The sequence below is a fragment of the Melospiza melodia genome, chromosome Z (genome assembly GCF_035770615.1).
Source record: "Melospiza melodia melodia isolate bMelMel2 chromosome Z, bMelMel2.pri, whole genome shotgun sequence".
NCBI classification, from domain to species: Eukaryota; Metazoa; Chordata; class Aves; order Passeriformes; family Passerellidae; genus Melospiza; species Melospiza melodia.
The window spans coordinates 17,069,927-17,088,244 of NC_086226.1; the positions used below are offsets into that span (position 1 = coordinate 17,069,927).

Sequence of the window (18,318 nt, forward strand, 5' to 3'; positions counted from 1 at the left end):
CGGGAACTACATCTCCCACGGTGCCCCAAAAGAAAATGGCGGCTGCCGCGGCGTGTCACTGCCCCGCGTCGCAGTGCGCATGCGCCCTGGTGGCGGCTGAGGTGGCGGACGCGGCGGCGGCTGCAGGTGCGGCAGCGGCGGGCGGCGGGCGGCGGCGCGCCCTGGGGCCGGGCTCGGTCCGCCCTGGGCGCCGGGCTCGGGGCTCGGCCCGCCGCGGCTTTCCCTGGGTGGGGGGCTGCAGGCGTGGGTTGCCTCCCCAGGCGGTTCGCGGCCCCGGAGGCCGGGCTGGATGGCCTCCCCGGTGCCCAGGTTTGCGCCGCAGGGTGTTTTGCCTGTAGGCGACTGTGCAGCTCAGGCTGGACAGTGCCCGCGGTGGGGTGCGTTTGTGACGGCCGAAGCATCTGTTCCCTCGTAGGAAGCAAATTTATCTCCAGGAGCTGCTGAGCGATTCAAGTCCGACAGATTTCTTTATAGGTTCCGAGGAAATCTTTAAAATTCGATGTCGTCCTATGTCCAACCATTCCTTTATTTTTGCTTTGCAACTCCTAAAAAGTTTTTTTGTTCTTCAGCTGGTTGCGTTTTTCATCTTTTTGAGTCCTGGCAGCAGTAGTGTTGTTTCTCAGTCTCATCCTATCTCGGCAGCTTTGACTGTGGTGTTTCTAAAGTTCATTTTGGTGTACAACATACACCAAAACATTGCAAGATTGTGTTAAAAAGCGTCGATGCCTCTTTGCTGTGTTCTTAAATGCTTTTTCTTTTTTGATTCGTGGCAGTAGTCAGAGGCAGAATCTGCTGTAACTGTGTGTGAAGGGCGGGCCGCGCCGAGGTGTGACAGGTAGCCACGGTGCTGCTGTAGAACGCTCACAGAGAAAACCCTGATTCTTAGCAGCCTCTGGGACACATTTCTCGGGCCATAGGTATCTTAAACACGGTTCGCTGCTTAGTTTCTTTTTAAAAAGGATCTGCTATGTGTGGCCTAACTACGGGCTTTCAAAACGCCTCTTCCTTAAATTTATCTTAACTTGTACAAAAAGTTTCACTCTTGGATAGCTACTTTGTATCATGTAACTCTTTGGAATAATGAGTGAATTCTGCATTGGAGCTAAATCATAGTAGTTTCAACTATGCCATCTTTTTCATTAGTTTCTGGTGCTGTACGCATTTTTGGCATACTGTACTAAATTTCTCTGTTTAAAATAACCCCTCTGCAATAAAGGTATAAACATTTTGTATGTGTCAGAATATCTGTTTTTACAAGAACTGATGATATGTCCTTTGTATTTAGCAGCCACAATGTCAAATAAGGAGGTGAAGGCAGCGTTGAAGAGTGCTAGAGATGCAATAAGAAATAAACAGTACAAGGAGGCCTTAAAACATTGCAAGGTAATTAATTTTATACTTGGAAGGCAAGTTTGGGACTTTTTGCACATTTTGTTCTTTTTCCCATACCTCCACAGCTGTATAATTAAGAGTACAGAGTGTAGAGTACCTTATTGATGTGATAGTTGAGATGGATTTTCAGAATTAACTTAATTGCTTGTTTGTGTTAGTTTCCCCCATGTAAACTTTTATTCCCTTTTTTTTTTAATTTGCTGACATGTGGGTGTAAGAGTATTAAGTCTAGAATGATAGAGATAAAAATCCATTTCTAATCCATACCTCCTAGGGGTGCTTTAATTGCTGAGCTACAGCACTAACTCAACACATCAGGTGTGAAGCATCCTCTAGTATAAGAAACTGAAGTTACTAATCTCAGTGTCTTCCTTAAAATTACTTAACTCCTAATATTGCCATATAAAATAATTCACCAAACTGTAGTGATAAAACTCAGTACATGAATGTGTAAGTTACATTTCTTTAATCAGATTAATCTTTAATCATTTCTTTAATCATTTTTTACTTAAAATTGTGTGGTTTAGGCAGTCTTGAAGCAAGAAAAAAATAACTACAATGCTTGGGTATTCATTGGCCTGGCAGCTGCCGAGTTAGAGCAGCCTGATCAGGCCAAAGGAGCATACAAGAAGGCTATTGAACTTGAACCAAACCAGTTACTGGCATGGCAGGTATGTGAATATCCAATTTTTGTTTCCCTCAAAGGTATCACTATGGAGTTAAATATAGGAATAAAGCAGAGTTAAGACTTGTATCTTGTTTTCTTGAGGCCCTTAAGTTCCAGAGAAGCTTTGGAGTAGATGGGGTTTCCTGTTAGTTGTGTGTCCAATGTAAAATCATGGTGAACTTTATTTTCAGTACATCTGAGTTTGTATTTCTTATGTAGACTACACAGCAGTGAGACATGCAAGGGAGAACACTAATTGAAACAAATACAGTAAATTTGTCCAAAAATTTCTATGCTTGTAGCTCAATAAACACCTGACAGTTCTTCTCTTACGGATAGAAAATGTTTTATCTGATGCTTTCAGCATCAAGTGGATTGTTAATGAGTGTTATTGTTACTTGAAATCAAAAAGTTTACATTTAAAACAGCTGTTTGGTGTGTGCATTACAGCCTATTGCAATGTAGATTTACAACCTACAATTTTGGTATGTACTAATTCATGAAACATAAGGTTTCATATTATATATCTGTTGCTGATATCAACAGTCAATGTTTCTCTAAGATAATAAAGTTCTTAGTATTTTCAGTATAAATGGTATTTTAAAGTATAACTGTTGGGGCTTGAATTCAGTGTATGTTGAAATTTCCTCACTTTTGCTATTAGGTTCTGGCTTTCTTGATACAATACTTGGGTGTGTATATATGTTGTTATGTATTTTGCATATTACATATACATATATATATATGGTTATAAGGCCTAGTGAAGTTTTATACTGTCTTTTGTGCAGACCAGATCAAGTAACCAATACAAGTTTCAAAAAATTGTTGTTATTAGTAAAGAAATTGAAGAAAGCTTTTCACTTAAAATAAGTGGATTGAGTGGGCTGTGCAGAATTCTGCGCAGTGACTACTGCCTTTACACTTGACCCCATTGAAGGCAATGGAATATTTTTTGTATACAGAACAGGTAGCATTCTCATAAAACATAAGCAGTGTCATAAAATCTTGCTTCCTTTACTTTTTTTTGTTGGTTTTTTTTCTTAAGGGATTAGCAAATTTGTATGAGAAACCCAACCAAACAGATGTCAAAGGAGACTTAGCAGATGTGTACCAAAAACTCTTGGAACTTCATGAAAGGTAAAGAATATTGAATGCTATAAATTCAGTCTAAAGATCTCTAGTTAGTGAATGCCATTGGTGGTATAGAGTATAGACTTTGAGTTTTTGAAGCCTTCTCACATCAGTAGTTCAGCCCTTGTGCTAAGGTTTTCTCTGCTTAGGTAAGTTTTCTTTTTCCTGTTCCTTTTGGTAGAGCAAAAAATCTCTTAGCTTACCTGTACTTGAGGCTAGTAGTTTATGGAATTCCATGTTATCCTATTCCTGTCCAAACTTGAAGCATTTATCTCTGATAGGTGATTGCCTGCATTAATAAGAAGGCTTATTTTTCACTGCTTTAAGATCACAGAATATGTGTCATGCAATTTGTAGAGGCACAGTTCTAAACAAATCTAGCTCAGCTGTCACTGTAGCTGACTGGAGTGCTTGGTTTCTTTGAAAACTGATCCAAAAGTCCATAAAAGTTTTTTTTTTTTTTTTTTTGTTCAGAGCAGCAATGAGTAAAACTTATAGGGCAATTTTTAGTATGTAGTCTAAATATGAGTTTGACAACTGAACTTACTGAAAATTATTTGTCAGAATTTGAAAAGCATTACACTGTTATATAAAAACTTAGCTTGTTTTGGGGGGATTTTCTTCCTTTCTAGTGGTGACAAGCAGAAATGGTGTGATATATGTAACAAGCTTGTGGAACTATACCATCAAGAAAAGAAATATTTAGAGGTAGGTCAAGCACTTTCTTACTTCTAACAATTATTTTCCGTTTGATCTAACTACTTTTCATCAAGGAACCCCCATTCTTATGGGCCACAGACCACTTAAGATCTCCTTGTGGACCACAACCAGGAGGAACTGATTTTAACTGTATTTTGTCTTTTCCACTGGGTGAGACTTAGATGCAATCCATTAAACTGACAGAACTGGCAAAGACTATTATTATTGAGAATGAAAGGGCAGAATTCTTCTGTTGTATTTCTAGAAGTCAAAAGTGGTATCAAATGCAGTATGTGTGAGTCAGGTGTCCTTTGCCTGGCTTGGCTGTGTGTCCGACGAGCCTTTCACTGGTGGGGTGATCCCTTCCTAGGCTACTACTGAAGCTTCATTCTAGAGGGTAAGATGGGGTATGTACACAACCTGAACTTGATTGCATATGTCTTCTGTACTGCATTCCCAACACAAGGATAAGGACACAAAAAGCCTCTTCAGAGCAACACAAGCTTTGCAGAAATCATTGTGACTCTAGTCAGTACCGGGAGGTGGGGTTGTCAACAGTCATGTTTCCTGCAATCTCTGTAGTATTGTTACAGAATGTCTATTTTGGAGGTATGCACTTTGCTCTTTCAAAAGGCTGTTTTCTTACCTGGTGGTGCATGATTGTATTGTATGTCATCTTCCCACCTCTCCTCTAGCAATGGAACATGGAAAATTTTACATAGCACGGAGCGTGGGGCTGAAGGCTATCAGTTAACTCCAAAGCCTCATTGTATACCAGCTTCTTAAACTAAATTTAATGCTGATAGTTTAGCATATGAAGGCTGACTTACTCTATATGGAACAAGAACCTGAAGTTAGGCTTCAGGGTCTTATTTTTTCTTTCCATTTCTGTTGACTTTTCCATGCTGGAATTTCAGTGTGGACTGCTCCTTTTGTTCTCTTTCTGTTTGTAGTGCCCTAGATATTTAGGTTTACTTTTACTGTTGGTTTCCTCCAGGAACCAGAGTTAGAATTCATATACTCTTGATGTTCTCTAGCTTACTTACTGTACTTTGGAAGGTAGAGAGGTTGCACACAATGCATTGGGACTTGCTATTTCTTTAATCAGAAAGCAAGTAAATCTGGGTTACTAGGTAACTGTAAATGTTACTATGTTGTCTACCCTAGAGTGATAGAGTTTGATACCAAAGGGGTAACCCAAGAATGAGGAGTTCTACTCTGTGTGTGCACTTTTGGCAAAGAAACAGGGTGTACAGGATCTGCTTTCTGAGCAAGGACAAAAGGAAGATAAGGGGAGGTCATCTGGTTGGGAATGCAGCCACTGCCTAAACAAGACTATAAAAGACTGAACCAGGGGAGGGATTTATGGTAATAAGCGATTATAATATGTATTATGACTGTGTGTAAGCAATGCACTTGCAGAGGATCGGAATGCACACCAGGTGGAGCAGTACCCTGTGCATCCCTTACCCAGTAAATTAAATAATGCTGATTTCTTAAGGCTGCATTTGTATTAAGGAGCTTATTTACCCAGTTTTCAGTGAATTTTGGTGACAAGTGTCAACTTGTCTTATATCGGACTTTCAGCTCTTTAAAGAGTAATCAGCATGGTCATTTGTTCCTGTTGACAGGTGGCTGAAACTTGGCAGAAACTAATAAGGATGAAACAGGAGGAAGGTGCAGAAAAAGCAGAGCTTCATCAGCTTTGGAAGAAGATGATCCAGTTACTGAAAGACAGTACAAGGAACCAGGATAATAAGACTGGGCAGTTGGTAATGTTTCTCAGTCCTTGTTCAGCTAGGTACATATATATGTCCAGTGCAACTAGTAATTGCAGCCTGTTTGTCTGAGTTGACTGTCTCAATGTTCAGAGGTACTAAACTGAGGAAAAGTTGGGCAGCTTTACATTTTGACAGAAACAGCAACTGTGCAGCAGCCTGAGATGAGCCTTAGGTGTAATGAGTCACCTAAGTTCTTCACAAATTGTTCTAGCATGGTTTGTTCTACTGGGTGTAGTCCTTCACTAGCAGACTACTCCAGCACGGGTCTTTTTCTTACTCTCACATATTCTTACTTCTCTCTCTGCCTGCAATTGCTGTTGCACTGGTTTCTTCCCCTTCTTGAATCTGTTATTCCAGAGGGACTCCCAGCATTGCTGATGCTCTTGACCTCAGCCAAGCATGTCTGTCGTGAAGCCAGCTGCATCAACTCTGTTGGACATAAGGAGGTTTCTAGCAGCTTCTCATAGAACCCACCCCACTTAGCCTCCCTCTAGCAAAACTTTGCCACACATAACCAATACAGATGTTCTTCAAAAAAACAAACTCCCCCCTGCTTTCATCCAAGTAGGAAGAGATGGATTTGTGAGGTTTTTCCGTTTCTTTGTACCTATTCTTTTTCCTAGATAGAAATATTTTGGATTAAATTTTCTTTTCTCCTCTAGGTATTAAGCTTTAACTTCTTAGGAAAGTGTCAAAGCTGATTGAAACCAAACAGAATGATCATGAGTCCTCTGTGTTCTCTGTGGGCAAAGTCAATTTTGTTGTATCTGATTTATCTGTTCTTGGAAGATGAACTTCCTTCAACATAAAAGGTGGAAATGTATCACCTGATAGCAGTGTTTCAGAAAGGAGAAAATACAAATTGAAGTTATTTCAGGTAGCAGAAAATTGAATCTGTATCTCTACTTTTAAAAAAGCAAAGGCTTTGACTTCAAGCTAGTGTAGAAAAGAGGTACTGCAGGCAGCACTGCTTTTCTGGAAAGGAAAAATAACTTCAGAATATTTTTTTAAATAGCATAAACCTCAGGAATAAGTTTCACATGCAAATGTACAGCTTACTGCAGTTTCAAGTAAAGCACTTGACTCTGGAAGGCTGCGGACCTGAAAGCAACACACTTCAGTATTTCTCTAGTGACAAGCTGTGTACAACTTTGTTTTGCATGGTTGTTTGTAAGCCTGCATTCTGGTGCCTGTGTTCCCCAAAGCGTCAAGAAAAAAAGATTAGGCTAGACTTCTAGATTTCTAGACCAGAGTGGGGAGAGAGGCTGACAGCTAACCTTACAGGATAGTAACCTAATTTCCTTCTTTGAATTGGGATTAAGTTTGAAGAACAATCTATGTTCTTAAAAATTTTACCTTCCTTGTACCATCTTATGTTTTGTGGCATCATATTATTGCTTCATCTTGTACTAGACAATTTAGATGCTTTAGATGCTGAGTGCTGCTTCATGATAAGAAACTTGCTTCATTCTTTCTCCGTTCATAGCACTAGTGTAAACTTTTAAAGTAGGATCTAGGTAATAACATGTAAGGACCCACTTTAATATGGAAGGGCTGGAAAGCATGTTATCTGCTCTAAGGAGCAGATAACTTTGGGTTTTCCAAGTTTGGAGGAGACTGAGGGGTGCCTCTATTGTCTGCAGCTTCCTGAGCAGAGGAAGTGGAGAAGGAGGTGCTGAGCTATTCTTTCTGGCATCTAGTGATGGAATGTGTGGGATGAGTCCACCGGACTTGACATGTGGCATCATTTCTTTACCAAAAGGGTGGTCAAGCATTGAAGCAGCCTTCCTAGAAATTCAGTTATGTCCCAAATCTATCAGCATTCAAGAGGCATTTGGTCATTGCCCTTAATAACATGTTTTAGCTTTTGGTCAGATCTAAAGTGCCGAGGCATGTGGACTAGATGATTGTTGTATGTTCCTTCCAACTGAAATATTCTATTCTATGAAGATAACATTTCCCTAGAATATTTGTTTTGCACTCCTGATTTTTTGTTATTTCAGCTTTTGACTGCATTTGAACATGCGCTGCATTCTGCTGACACTGTTCCTGGTGAAGACCACCAAAATCTTTACAAAGACTTCATACAGTGCTTGTCTAAAGTAAGGTTATGTTAAAGCATCTTTCTAGTAAGAAAATAGATCTGTTATTTCACATCTGAGAACTCACATAAATAACTGTTTACTCTTTTTTCCTTTCTAGTTTCCTCATGAAGTCACTAGGTTGGAAAAGGCTTGTGATGATATGATGGCTTTGTACCCTTCTATGACTTACCCTTTGGAAGTACTTTGCTTGCACTTTGTTCAGTCAGGTGAGTAGGATGGATTTAGGCATTTCGAGGGCTGAAATTTTTTAAATAGTTGATTTTTTGACAAACTGTTTGCAAGTTTTTACCTTTCACAAGGACTGTACAAGTACTTTCTTTACTTCTGTGTTATGTTTCTGAAAATAAAGTGTTTGGTCCTATGACTTGTCATTTCCTTGCCCTGTAACTGAGTAGTGACTGTAAGTAAGGGAAGTCCAGCTCTTTGAAGTTTCAAAGAAAAATGCCTCACTTGAAAGCAGCCTCTCTGGATAAATGAATAGTAGCTTCTTGACCTTTTAAGAAAAAGTGAGTGTTAGCCAGTGCTCTGAGGTTCACAGTGAGCTATGCTGAGGTTATTCTTGACACAGATTCTCTTCCATCGCAAAAAAACCCCACAAAAACCCAAAACAAAACAAAAACAAACAAACAAAAAAAAACCCCCACAAACAAATAACCCCCAGATAAGCATTTGTGCAACTATGTTAGAGAGTGTGCCTTGTGAGTAGGGAATAACAGATCTGTTTAGATATATATTCTGAGTAGAAAAGGAGACTCTTTGAGGGGAAAAAGACATAACCTGGTGTGTTCAGAAGTGCAGGGATCTGAAACTATGCATTAGTATTTTTAGTCATTTACTGAACAACATTGCAATAGCATTGGACACTTTCTCATAATTTTCAAAGGTAATTATTAGAATTTAGCTTTTTGTTTTGTTATTTAAGTCATCAGAAGTTATTTTGTTTCTTTTTAAAGCAAGGAGACCAAGTCAGAATAAAAAACCCTCTAGAAATAACTTTCATCTTAGGTAGAAAAAGGGATTTTCCTCTTTTGAAGAAATGGAATATGATAGCAAAATACAGCAAGTGAGAATTTTTCACTTTGTTTTGGAAGCATGAAGACAAATGAGGCCCAGACTCACAATTTGTAAAGTATTTGAAAATGCTTTACAGTTTGGAGAAATGGGCAGAAACTAATTTTCAAAAGAAAAGGTTAGTGGAGTTCTTGTATACTAGCACTCTGGCAATATCTCATCGTCCTACAAGCTTCTTGGAGGGGAAGGATGCTGCTTGTGTTTTAGAAAGGCTGTTTCTTTAGGTCTGAGTCATGTGTTTTAATCCTTCATGTCCTGCACTTCTCACAGGCTTGTTAATTGAGGTGCATTGTAAAGTCACCTTTAGCAATTGCAGATGAAATCAACTGTTATGCCACATAAATCAATAATTCCTTAAAGAAAGTAATAGCTTGAAGGTTGTTGCAACAAGTCACAAAGTTCCTGTCAGTATTGCCAAGTCTACAATCGCAGCTAAATGCAGGCATCAAAAGTTAGTGGCGTCAGTTAAAATTAAGCTAAAACCTTAAATGATATGGTTTCACAGCAAGGTAATTTCAAAAAGCTTATCACAGCAAATTAGCAGGTACACAATGTCTCTTCTGGAAGGAAATTTTATTGATTTATTTGTGACAGATTCTGGCATGTACACTTTCAGCTGAACTTACATGAAAAGCATATTATTATTTAACAATATTTAATATTATTATATTAATTATTTATTAATAAAGGGAGTATACCTGGAGTAATTTAGCGAAAGTGATTATTCAGGTTTCAGACTGTCAGTTTATTTTGTGGACACAGTACTGAGTATTTAGGTTACTTCTTGGGTTTTGGTTCTTTTATGGGATAGGGGATGGTAAGTGTGTAGAGCCTTTGGAAAATCACTTTGAACTCAAAAGGATAATGATCATTTATATGGATAAGGTAAGCTGTTGCAGTTATTCTTTTAATCTAAAACCCTACAAAACATGTCTTTTCCTGAAACCAGGTACTTTGCCGGAAAAGGCCCTGACCTGTTTCTCTAAACTTTTGGAGATGGATGCAAGCAGTGGTCCAGGCATCATTGGTTTTGGTATAAAATGCCTCAAAGAAAATAAATACAAGGAGGCTGTTAAGAGTCTTACTGAAGGTAAATGTGTAATATGAGATGTGAGTAGTCTGTAACTTGAACACTAGATTATGTTCAAAATTTAGGGAATCTTATACTTGCGTAGTAGTTTGAAAATTCTAAGACCAGCTAGATTTTAAAAGAATGCTGAACACTTCATCTGATTTGTTTGAAATATAGCTTTAAGTATAGCATCTCTAAAGCCTTTCATTTGTGTTATAGTAAACTCTGTAGTGTTTTAAGGTAAACCGTTTTTAATCCTACTGTTATTGGGAAAATAATTATATGAAACGCTAACTGGAACAATAGCAATAAATGAAGGAATGTGAAATTTATGAAGTAAAATGTAATGCAACCTCTCTAGTAGAGTCACTGCATTTCTCTGCCTGAGCAAAGATGACTTTTCTCTGAAGTTACTTCATTTTCAGTTGGGTAAAGACTCACGCTGAGTATTTAGAGAGAAATATTGTAAGAGTTTTTTTCTGTTTTGTAGTTCTACAGTAACTATATTTGCTGAAGGCTTGGCTTACTCATCTGTAAATTAACTTGCTTGTATTGAAATGGCAAAACTCTTTCTAAAATACTCATTAAGTATACTAGTGGGAAAATGAGACTGCCCACCCTCACTAGCTGCTGTGGCAGCTAACAGTGGAAACTGGGTAAATAATTGGGATGTAAGCATTCATGGGTCAGTTAGACTATGCTGTGATGTCCTCCTGCATCCATTCTTCTAGATTTAGAATAAGATTGTTTCTGAAATTTAATTTTGGAATATTCTACAGTGAAACAACATCTTGCCTAAAATATGAAATAAAAGTTTCATGTGCCTAAGAGCACATGAAGAGGAAAAGGTATTCCTTGGAAAACAAATTCTTTTGGCTTAAATTACCATGTTTTGAAAAAGATAGTATTCTATTTTAATTAATATTAAGTTTTTTTTCTGTTTTTACTTTTACACATAGACTTTGCTTACAGCAGAGGGAATACAAAGAGAAGGCTCTTGGTATAATGCGTAAATGTAGAGAGTTTGAAAATCATGTCTCTTCCAATGAGCTATGTGTTTGTATCTTAGGTGTTGAGGCTTCCAGGCATTACTTGGTAATTATACATCAGAAGACAGAAATTCAGTTTTATTAGTGAGTCTTAATTAAGGCAGATTCATCAGAAAGTTTCAGTATATGTAGTGTTATATGCAAAATTGAGCCTAACTTACATGCTTTCTGCTTTTTGCCTTGTTGCATGGAGGCTTCTGTGTCCAAAACAGTCTAAAATAAGACTCAGAAAAAATTATGGCAAGTTTTAACTATCTGATTGATAATATGTTTTTGATGGCATTATATGGAAATAATATGTATCTACTTGCTATGTGTTTTTGCAACTCTAAGCAATTTTTAAAAGTGTCTTTTTCAAACTCTTACTAGGTTTGCAGAAGACTAAGCAGTGTCCAGCTGCATGGTATTATCTAGCAGAGGCACAGATGAAGATCCATGAACACAGGAATGCTGTCCTGTCCTGCAATCAAGGTAACTGCCTGCTACTTTAAAGAGCAGTTCCAGTGCTGCACTGCTTTATGTAGTCCAGCCAACATGGCCTTGGTATGGTAGGTCTGAGTTAGCAGTAGTCACAGTCCCTTGCTTCTGGCAGTCTCAAGCTTGTGCTGTCTCTCTTGGTTTATGAGAGCTGAAAAGCACCTTATGGTGCTTAGTCTCAGGAACAGAGAAAATACTTGGCTAAGTGGATCCAGAAAGCTGTCTGATGGTTAATATTTGAAAGGTTTACATTTTCTGCTGTGCTGCTTCTGCTGGTGGTTGACCAATGCTGGCAAATGACAGATTGCCTGAAATCACAAGGTAGGTGTCACAAATATTTAACCTGGCAGATAATCATGTTTTAACGTGAAAAACAAATTTTTAATCAAGTTAAGGTAAAACGCAGAAAGGATGTGTAGTATAGCTGCATCTGAAGAAACTCACTGAGTGTAAAACTTCATCTTTGCTAGCTGGCAGCGAGGGCAATTATTGCCATCTAGGATGCATATCTCAACTAACAGGGCCACTCTCTGGTGGTTATAAATGAAGGGGCAGCTGAAGTGGACTTCTTTTGTGGCAGGGAGAAATGCAGTGAAAAGTTTTTAAGAAAGACTGGAAGAAGTAAAAGAAGCCAAACAGACCTGGCCAAACAATTATGGGAAATCAAGCAAAAGTAGTTACTGGTGATGGGAATTCAAAAGACTTATGAACTTGGGTGGAGGAAAAGTGAAAGCTGAACAAAATAGGTAAAAAAGAAATTTATTGGTAAAAGAATGAAAATAAGGAAGTTCTTTTCCTATCTGTGTTCAGTGTGGAAGATCTCAGGGTGACTTTGTACCGTGACTCTTCTTTTCAGCAGATTGATCTAACAACTTGTCTATGATTACAGTGTTAACAAGGGCATGTCTAAAACAAGACAAGGAAACATAGCATAAAGGAACGATGAGATACCAACTTAGGAATTGACTGAGATGAAAATACTGAAGTTTTAAGGGGTTCCATAATTGATTACTGAAACTGTCTTGGCACCCAAATACTTGAAAGTAGGTGGCGTGGCTCTGAATTTTAAAAAGGAAAGTTGAGGGAAAACACTGACAGGTCTGGTATATTTAGTGATTGAAACAGTGTAAACTGAAACAGTAGTTAAAGAATTTATGTAGAAAAATGTTTTGGGGTAGACAGGATGGCCTTTTGAGAGTTGCTAATTTAGAACTCCTTCAAGGAGCTTATGAGCTCATAAATAAAGGAGGTTTCCAGGTGGTAATTGGTAAGATCCCTTGCTTGACTGTTAGTAGCCTTGGGTTAAGAAGCAAAGCTGTAACTTTGGGTTTTTTCTTGTAAGTTAAAAGGTAAAGCACAGTATAGTAATTATGTCTGTTTTCAAGCTGGAAGGAGGTATCCCTGACATTTTCCCTGATACCTGTGCTGTTTATGAATGCTGAGTAATAGGGTTATAGTTTGCTGCTATGTAAAGTAGACTGCAAAACTTTGAGATGTTACCAGAGTGCATAACTGAGTGTCAAGACTATAGAATTTTATTCATTATTTTAAATGCAGAATAATAGAGTTGTGGGAAGAAGTGTTCTCACAAAGCTACCTGACACTCTCACTGAAGAAAAGTGCAGAAGGTCCTCATTCGGTATGAAAAAGTAGGACTGTTTCTTTCCCCTGGTGTGCTTTACAGGCAAGTCAAATATTAGCAATTTCAGAGAGGGGAATGGTTAGTGAAACATACCATCAACACACAGTAGCTTTAAGAACTTCAGCAGCTTAATAAAATCCCTGTGTAGTTTTGGTAACTATCTACTCCATCTCAAAAAGAAAATAAGAGTAGAAGTTAATAGAATAGAAGTGAGGTTGGTCACATGGGCTCAAAACCGCAACATATGAGAATAATAAGTAAATAATCTGTCAAATCCTTTTCTAGCCTGGAGAAGAGATAATTTTGAACTCTGTGAAGATACAAATGATGTGGAATATAAATAAAGATTGAGTGTTTTGTTTTCATATGTGAGGTCTGGCTAGTGCCAAATGCAGCTAAAATGTCAAGCTCAGAGCAAACAAAACAAGTTTTGTTTTTCAATGCAAAAAGTTAAGTTCCTTGCTGAAAGGTGCTGTTGATGCAGAAATTTCTCTTGAGTCCAAAACGTGTAGAAAGTCAGCGATAATTTTGAAAAAACGTTGCTTTTTACTTGTCCTGTCTTAGTGACTGTATCACATGAGACAACAGCTCATTGTACATGAAAATAAATACAATTAATTGAGTTACTCAGGAAGTTCTTGCCTTTAAAGAATGGTGATGCTCAACCGAGATGCCTTCCATCTCTGAGGTGAGATGATACTGTGTATTAAAAAAGTAATTGGAACTCTATGAAGGGTTACTTTGTAACTTTTACAGGCATCAAAGTAAATCCCTGTTTTCAGTAGTATTCTTTCATTTGAACACTGAAATGCGGAACGATTTGGCTGTTGAAAGGTCATTTTTTCCTTAGAACTCTAATGAGCAAAATTATAGCACTTAATTTTTAAAGCCAGCAGCTAAAAAGCAATCGGTATACATACATCTCAGATGACCTCCTAGAATTGACTTAATTGTTAAACTTGATTGGATAGCAATTTTACAGGACAATTTGTTATTTATGGGGGAGAGCAGTCTGAATGGTGTTCTATTAGGCAGAAAAAATGTAGTTAACAAGGTTTTAGAAATATTTGGAAGAATGCTGCTCTGTGTACTTCTTCTTTTCTCATTTAACTTGATGAAAGGTTCTTCTTGTCAACAGCTCTTGAGGCTCTTGGAACTCCTGAGGGTCCTAATCTTCAGTGGAAGAACCTTGTCTTTCAGTTGAAAGCAGAGACTTTGATTAAAATAGCTGATGCTGATGCTGCAGAAGAAGCCATTAAAGCACTTGAGCAGGTATTTTTATTGACTAAAATGTTTGGGGTTTTTTTAATATTGCAAGGTGCCCTTATCTTTCTGTACTTAAGGTAAGTATTTCTACCCTGGCCTCCTTTCAACTTTGTGGTTTAGACCATTCCTACCAGCTGTCATGTAATTCAGACATGTCTTCCATTCCTGCTTTTCCAGGCTTTGCTGCAGCTCTTTTTCATTTGCAGTTTTAATTTTGGAAGCTGTCACTTTTGACTTTGCCTGGTCTTGCTCACTGTTGCTGGTTCTGTGCTGTTACCCATCTTAATTTGAATTCATGTTATAATCTCCCATGTCCATCATTCCCTTGTGATTAGTCATGAAGAAAAACACATTACTTTAAGATTGAATGGTTAAGCTTTGGCAGAAGTTGCTTCCCCCTGTTTTTGTCACACAGTTTCATTCTTTGTTGTTTTTCATATTTCTGCACCTTTGTCCTTACAATCTTCTACTTGCTCTTCATCAGAATTGTCCTAAATTTTCTCAGGAATAATAGAGAAAACTTCTAAATGCTTTCTTCAGGCAGTCTGTCTGCTTTTAACAACTTTGACTTCTTAATGTGGGGAGATAATAAATTAATTGTGTTTATTATTTGGTGTTCTAGATTGTAGATGGGGCCAGTGATCCAGTGATTTCAGCTCTCAGGGGTCAGGCTTATCTGAACAAAGGTTTAATGGATCAGGCTTCAAAGGTTAGTGATTTTTGTCATTTCTGTGAGCTAAGTACAGCTCTTGGTTTCATAGAGGAAGTAACTAGAGAAAAATGACATCCTTTTGCAGGTTTCACAAGAGCTTCTCTTGTCCCACCCTGATCTGGCTGAGGCACATGCTCTAGAGGGTTTCATCCATTATTCCCAAAAGAACTATGAGCAGGCAGAAAAAAGGTAGACTTTTGTTTTCTTTCCTGTAACAGGAAAGTGTTATGGGATAGTAAAATGTAGTGTTTTGCAGCTTTTGGGAATTTGTCTGACCTGACCTGTTTTCGTTTTATTTAGTTTTCTACATGCTATTGAAAGAAAGGCTGGAATTGCAGAGTATCATCAGTACCTGGGGCTCACATACTGGTTCATGAGTGATGAGACAAGAAAAGACAAAGGAAAAGCACTCACTCAGTTCTTGAAGGTAAAGACTCCTTTGACTGTTGATGTAGAATTAGTGTTTTCCTACATCGGAAGCCAAATATGAAAAATATACTGACAGGAATAAGACTTGAATATTCTCCTTTGTACCATGTATGAGCCTCCAGAGCCTGCAAACTAGGTTCTGCTGTGCAAAAAGGCATTGCAGGGAGCTGTGCAGTTACCTTGAATCTCTCCACTTCTGTTTTCCTCTTTTCAATTAATTCTTTAGGCCTTTGAATTGGCAGAACTTAGTGGTGATTCCCTCAACCTTTTCTCCTTTGGGAAAGTGGAGGCCTCTACACAAGCAGCAAATGTCTTTGAAGACCTTTTGAATGGGGGAGGGCGGAATTCAAATTGAAAAAACATGAAGGAAAAAAAGTTGAATGGTGTTAGGGTTTCATTGTCTGTCCAAGGATGTAAGTTGGTAAAGCCCCATAATTTATATGCTTTTCCTGATCTTTGGGATTTTAGTAATTGTGGCTTTTTCGCTGAACATAGATAATAACATGAATCCAAAAGCTTTAGTTTGACATCTGTGTTAGTAACTTGAAAGTATACAAAATAGAACTTTAGGCACTGTGAACTCATCATGTAACTTCATGATAGGTATTGATAACTCAAATCATTACCTGCTGCTTGCACTTTAATAAACAGCTGAGTATAGTGGCAAATGTAGTTGAACAGTTCTTTTGGTTCTATCTTTATTATTATTATAATCTTTATTATTATTGACAAAGCTGTTTTCTGCTGCTTGAAGGCTGTCAATTTCTTAACTATAAGCAAATCTGCCAAATGCACCTAAGAAGGAACTGAAACTTTATACATGGCTGGAGTTAATTCTGGTGTTATATGGTAAGAGTATAAACATAATGATTGAAACAGAGTAGAAGATGAAATAAAGATTTACTTTCTCCTAGCACAACTATTTTAGTACTTTGAGTACAAAATGTTTTGTGTCATGGGATTTGTAGCAGATTTTCCAGATACTTAAAGCTCAGTTAATCTGTGCAATTTTATAATAAAGTTTGGCAGCTCAAATATATCACAGAAGGGGCTTAAAAATATGATAAGCAGAGGCTGAACAAGTAGCTGTCACTGAACCTGTCTATGAGTGTAATCCTTTAGAATGCTGTCTGATAGTGTGTTGGTATTTCCTTATAGGCTGCAAAATTGGACAGCTACTTGGGAAGTGCCTTTTGTTATCTAGGTAACTACTACAGAGACATTGCTGGAGACAAAAGCAGAGCTCGTGGTTGCTATAAAAAGGCTTTTGAACTGGATGAGACGGATGAAGAATCTGGAACAGCGGCTGTCAATTTAAGTGTGGAACTTGGAGACATGGTATTGTACATTTAGAATGTCAGATTACTGCTGCTTTGTTGTTCTTCTATTAATCCTCCTTTTTAAAGAATCACTTCAGGTTTCCTCTATATTTAAGATCAGAAAACAAATGTTCTGTCATTGCTTAGCAGCTTTTATAGTTAGGCTTGCTTCAATTTTATGTTCCAATTCCAAATTAAATTTGTCTTGGGAGAAGGGTGGGAGAACCAAGTATTACATTAGGGTCATCACGTGTGATATAGATGAAGCATTTTTTTCAGTAGCGGGCATAAGGAGAAAGTTGGGGACTTTCTTTATTTAGCTTGTGTAACTTCTTTTTTCCATCCTTCACCTTGCTGCTTTAGAAAGTTATAAGAATATTTTTAAATGGTTTTTGTTTACTAACTTGGCATTTATTGCTTTGTTAGGACACTGCTTTGTCAATCCTGAATGAGGTAACTGAAAAAGCAAGACCTGGTACAGCAAAATGGGCCTGGCTTCATCGTGGACTTTACTACTTGAGAACTGGTCAGCCGTCACAAGCAGTGGCTGAGTAAGACAACTGGTGGTTGGTTTAAGTCCTTTTCTACCAATCCCAATAAAATAATCTTTGCTCATAGCAAGTTTTCACATTAAGTTAGGTGATTATAACTTGTACTTAACAAAGGAAAATGGGTCTGAGTGAGTCTCTCTTCAGTTCTAGAATTCACAGAATGTAGTCTTGTTAACATAGCGGTGTTTTGTACTAACAAGCTTTGTGACAGGCACAGACAAGCTGCTATAGCACTGAATAGTCAGGGCGAGATACAATTCCTAAAATTGTGTAATGTCCTCTGAAGATGAAAAACCTACTATGCTTTGTTTAAAAGTTCCATGTAATTGTGAATTTGTGTCCTGAAGAGTATATAATGCAAAATTAGTGTCCTCAGCATATACAATGAAAGTAAATAATTATGTTGAATTGTATCATATTTCATTTAAATAAATGTATGTCTTGATATCTTCAGTTTGCAGGCAGCTCTCAGGGCTGATCCAAAGGATTCCAACTGCTGGGAGTCTCTAGGGGAGGCTTACTTCAACAGAGGTAGCTACTCAACAGCTCTGAAATCCTTCAGGAAAGCAAGTGAGCTGAACCCAGGGCTTGTGTACAGCATTTACAGAGCTGCAGCACTTGAGCAGATTCTAGGCAAATACGAAAATGCTATAGCTACCTATCAACAAATATTAAAGAAGACAGAAAACTATGTACCTGCACTGAAAGGTATTATGCCTGAATTTGAAAGTGTTCACTTTTCCTCCATTTACACACTGTAGTGTTTCAGTCTTTTGAAGGAATTTTTGATGTATTGAGGTTTTCTTGTGGTGTGTTGAGGTTTTCTTGTATGGAAGGATACAGTTGTATTTTGGGTATGTAGGGCCATGAGGTTCCTCGCATGAAAGCTGATTTGTAGTATTACAAATTCCTGAAAAACTCTTAAATTATGATGAATGTGAGTAATTCTTTCTCT

At 37.9% G+C, this 18,318-nt stretch overlaps 1 protein-coding gene across 2 annotated transcripts in view; it reads left to right on the forward strand.

Annotated features, from left to right (window-relative positions):
- Nucleotides 1-94: 94 nt before the first annotated feature.
- The window catches only part of SKIC3 (SKI3 subunit of superkiller complex), a 46,799-nt gene continuing 28,575 nt past the window's right edge, over nt 95-18,318 (forward strand). The window contains exons 1-17 of one of the 2 annotated variants that reach the window (XM_063181096.1): nt 95-126; nt 1,286-1,383; nt 1,920-2,063; nt 3,105-3,196; nt 3,823-3,898; nt 5,521-5,661; nt 7,674-7,772; nt 7,873-7,981; nt 9,796-9,936; nt 11,337-11,438; nt 14,225-14,358; nt 14,975-15,061; nt 15,150-15,253; nt 15,365-15,491; nt 16,652-16,831; nt 17,239-17,363; nt 17,818-18,071. In XM_063181096.1, coding sequence (XP_063037166.1) covers nt 1,294-1,383; nt 1,920-2,063; nt 3,105-3,196; nt 3,823-3,898; nt 5,521-5,661; nt 7,674-7,772; nt 7,873-7,981; nt 9,796-9,936; nt 11,337-11,438; nt 14,225-14,358; nt 14,975-15,061; nt 15,150-15,253; nt 15,365-15,491; nt 16,652-16,831; nt 17,239-17,363; nt 17,818-18,071 — 2,005 coding nt within the window. In that variant the 5' untranslated portion in view covers nt 95-126; nt 1,286-1,293. The remainder of the gene's footprint in view (nt 127-1,285; nt 1,384-1,919; nt 2,064-3,104; nt 3,197-3,822; nt 3,899-5,520; nt 5,662-7,673; nt 7,773-7,872; nt 7,982-9,795; nt 9,937-11,336; nt 11,439-14,224; nt 14,359-14,974; nt 15,062-15,149; nt 15,254-15,364; nt 15,492-16,651; nt 16,832-17,238; nt 17,364-17,817; nt 18,072-18,318) is intronic. The other variant, XM_063181095.1, reaches the window with a different exon arrangement.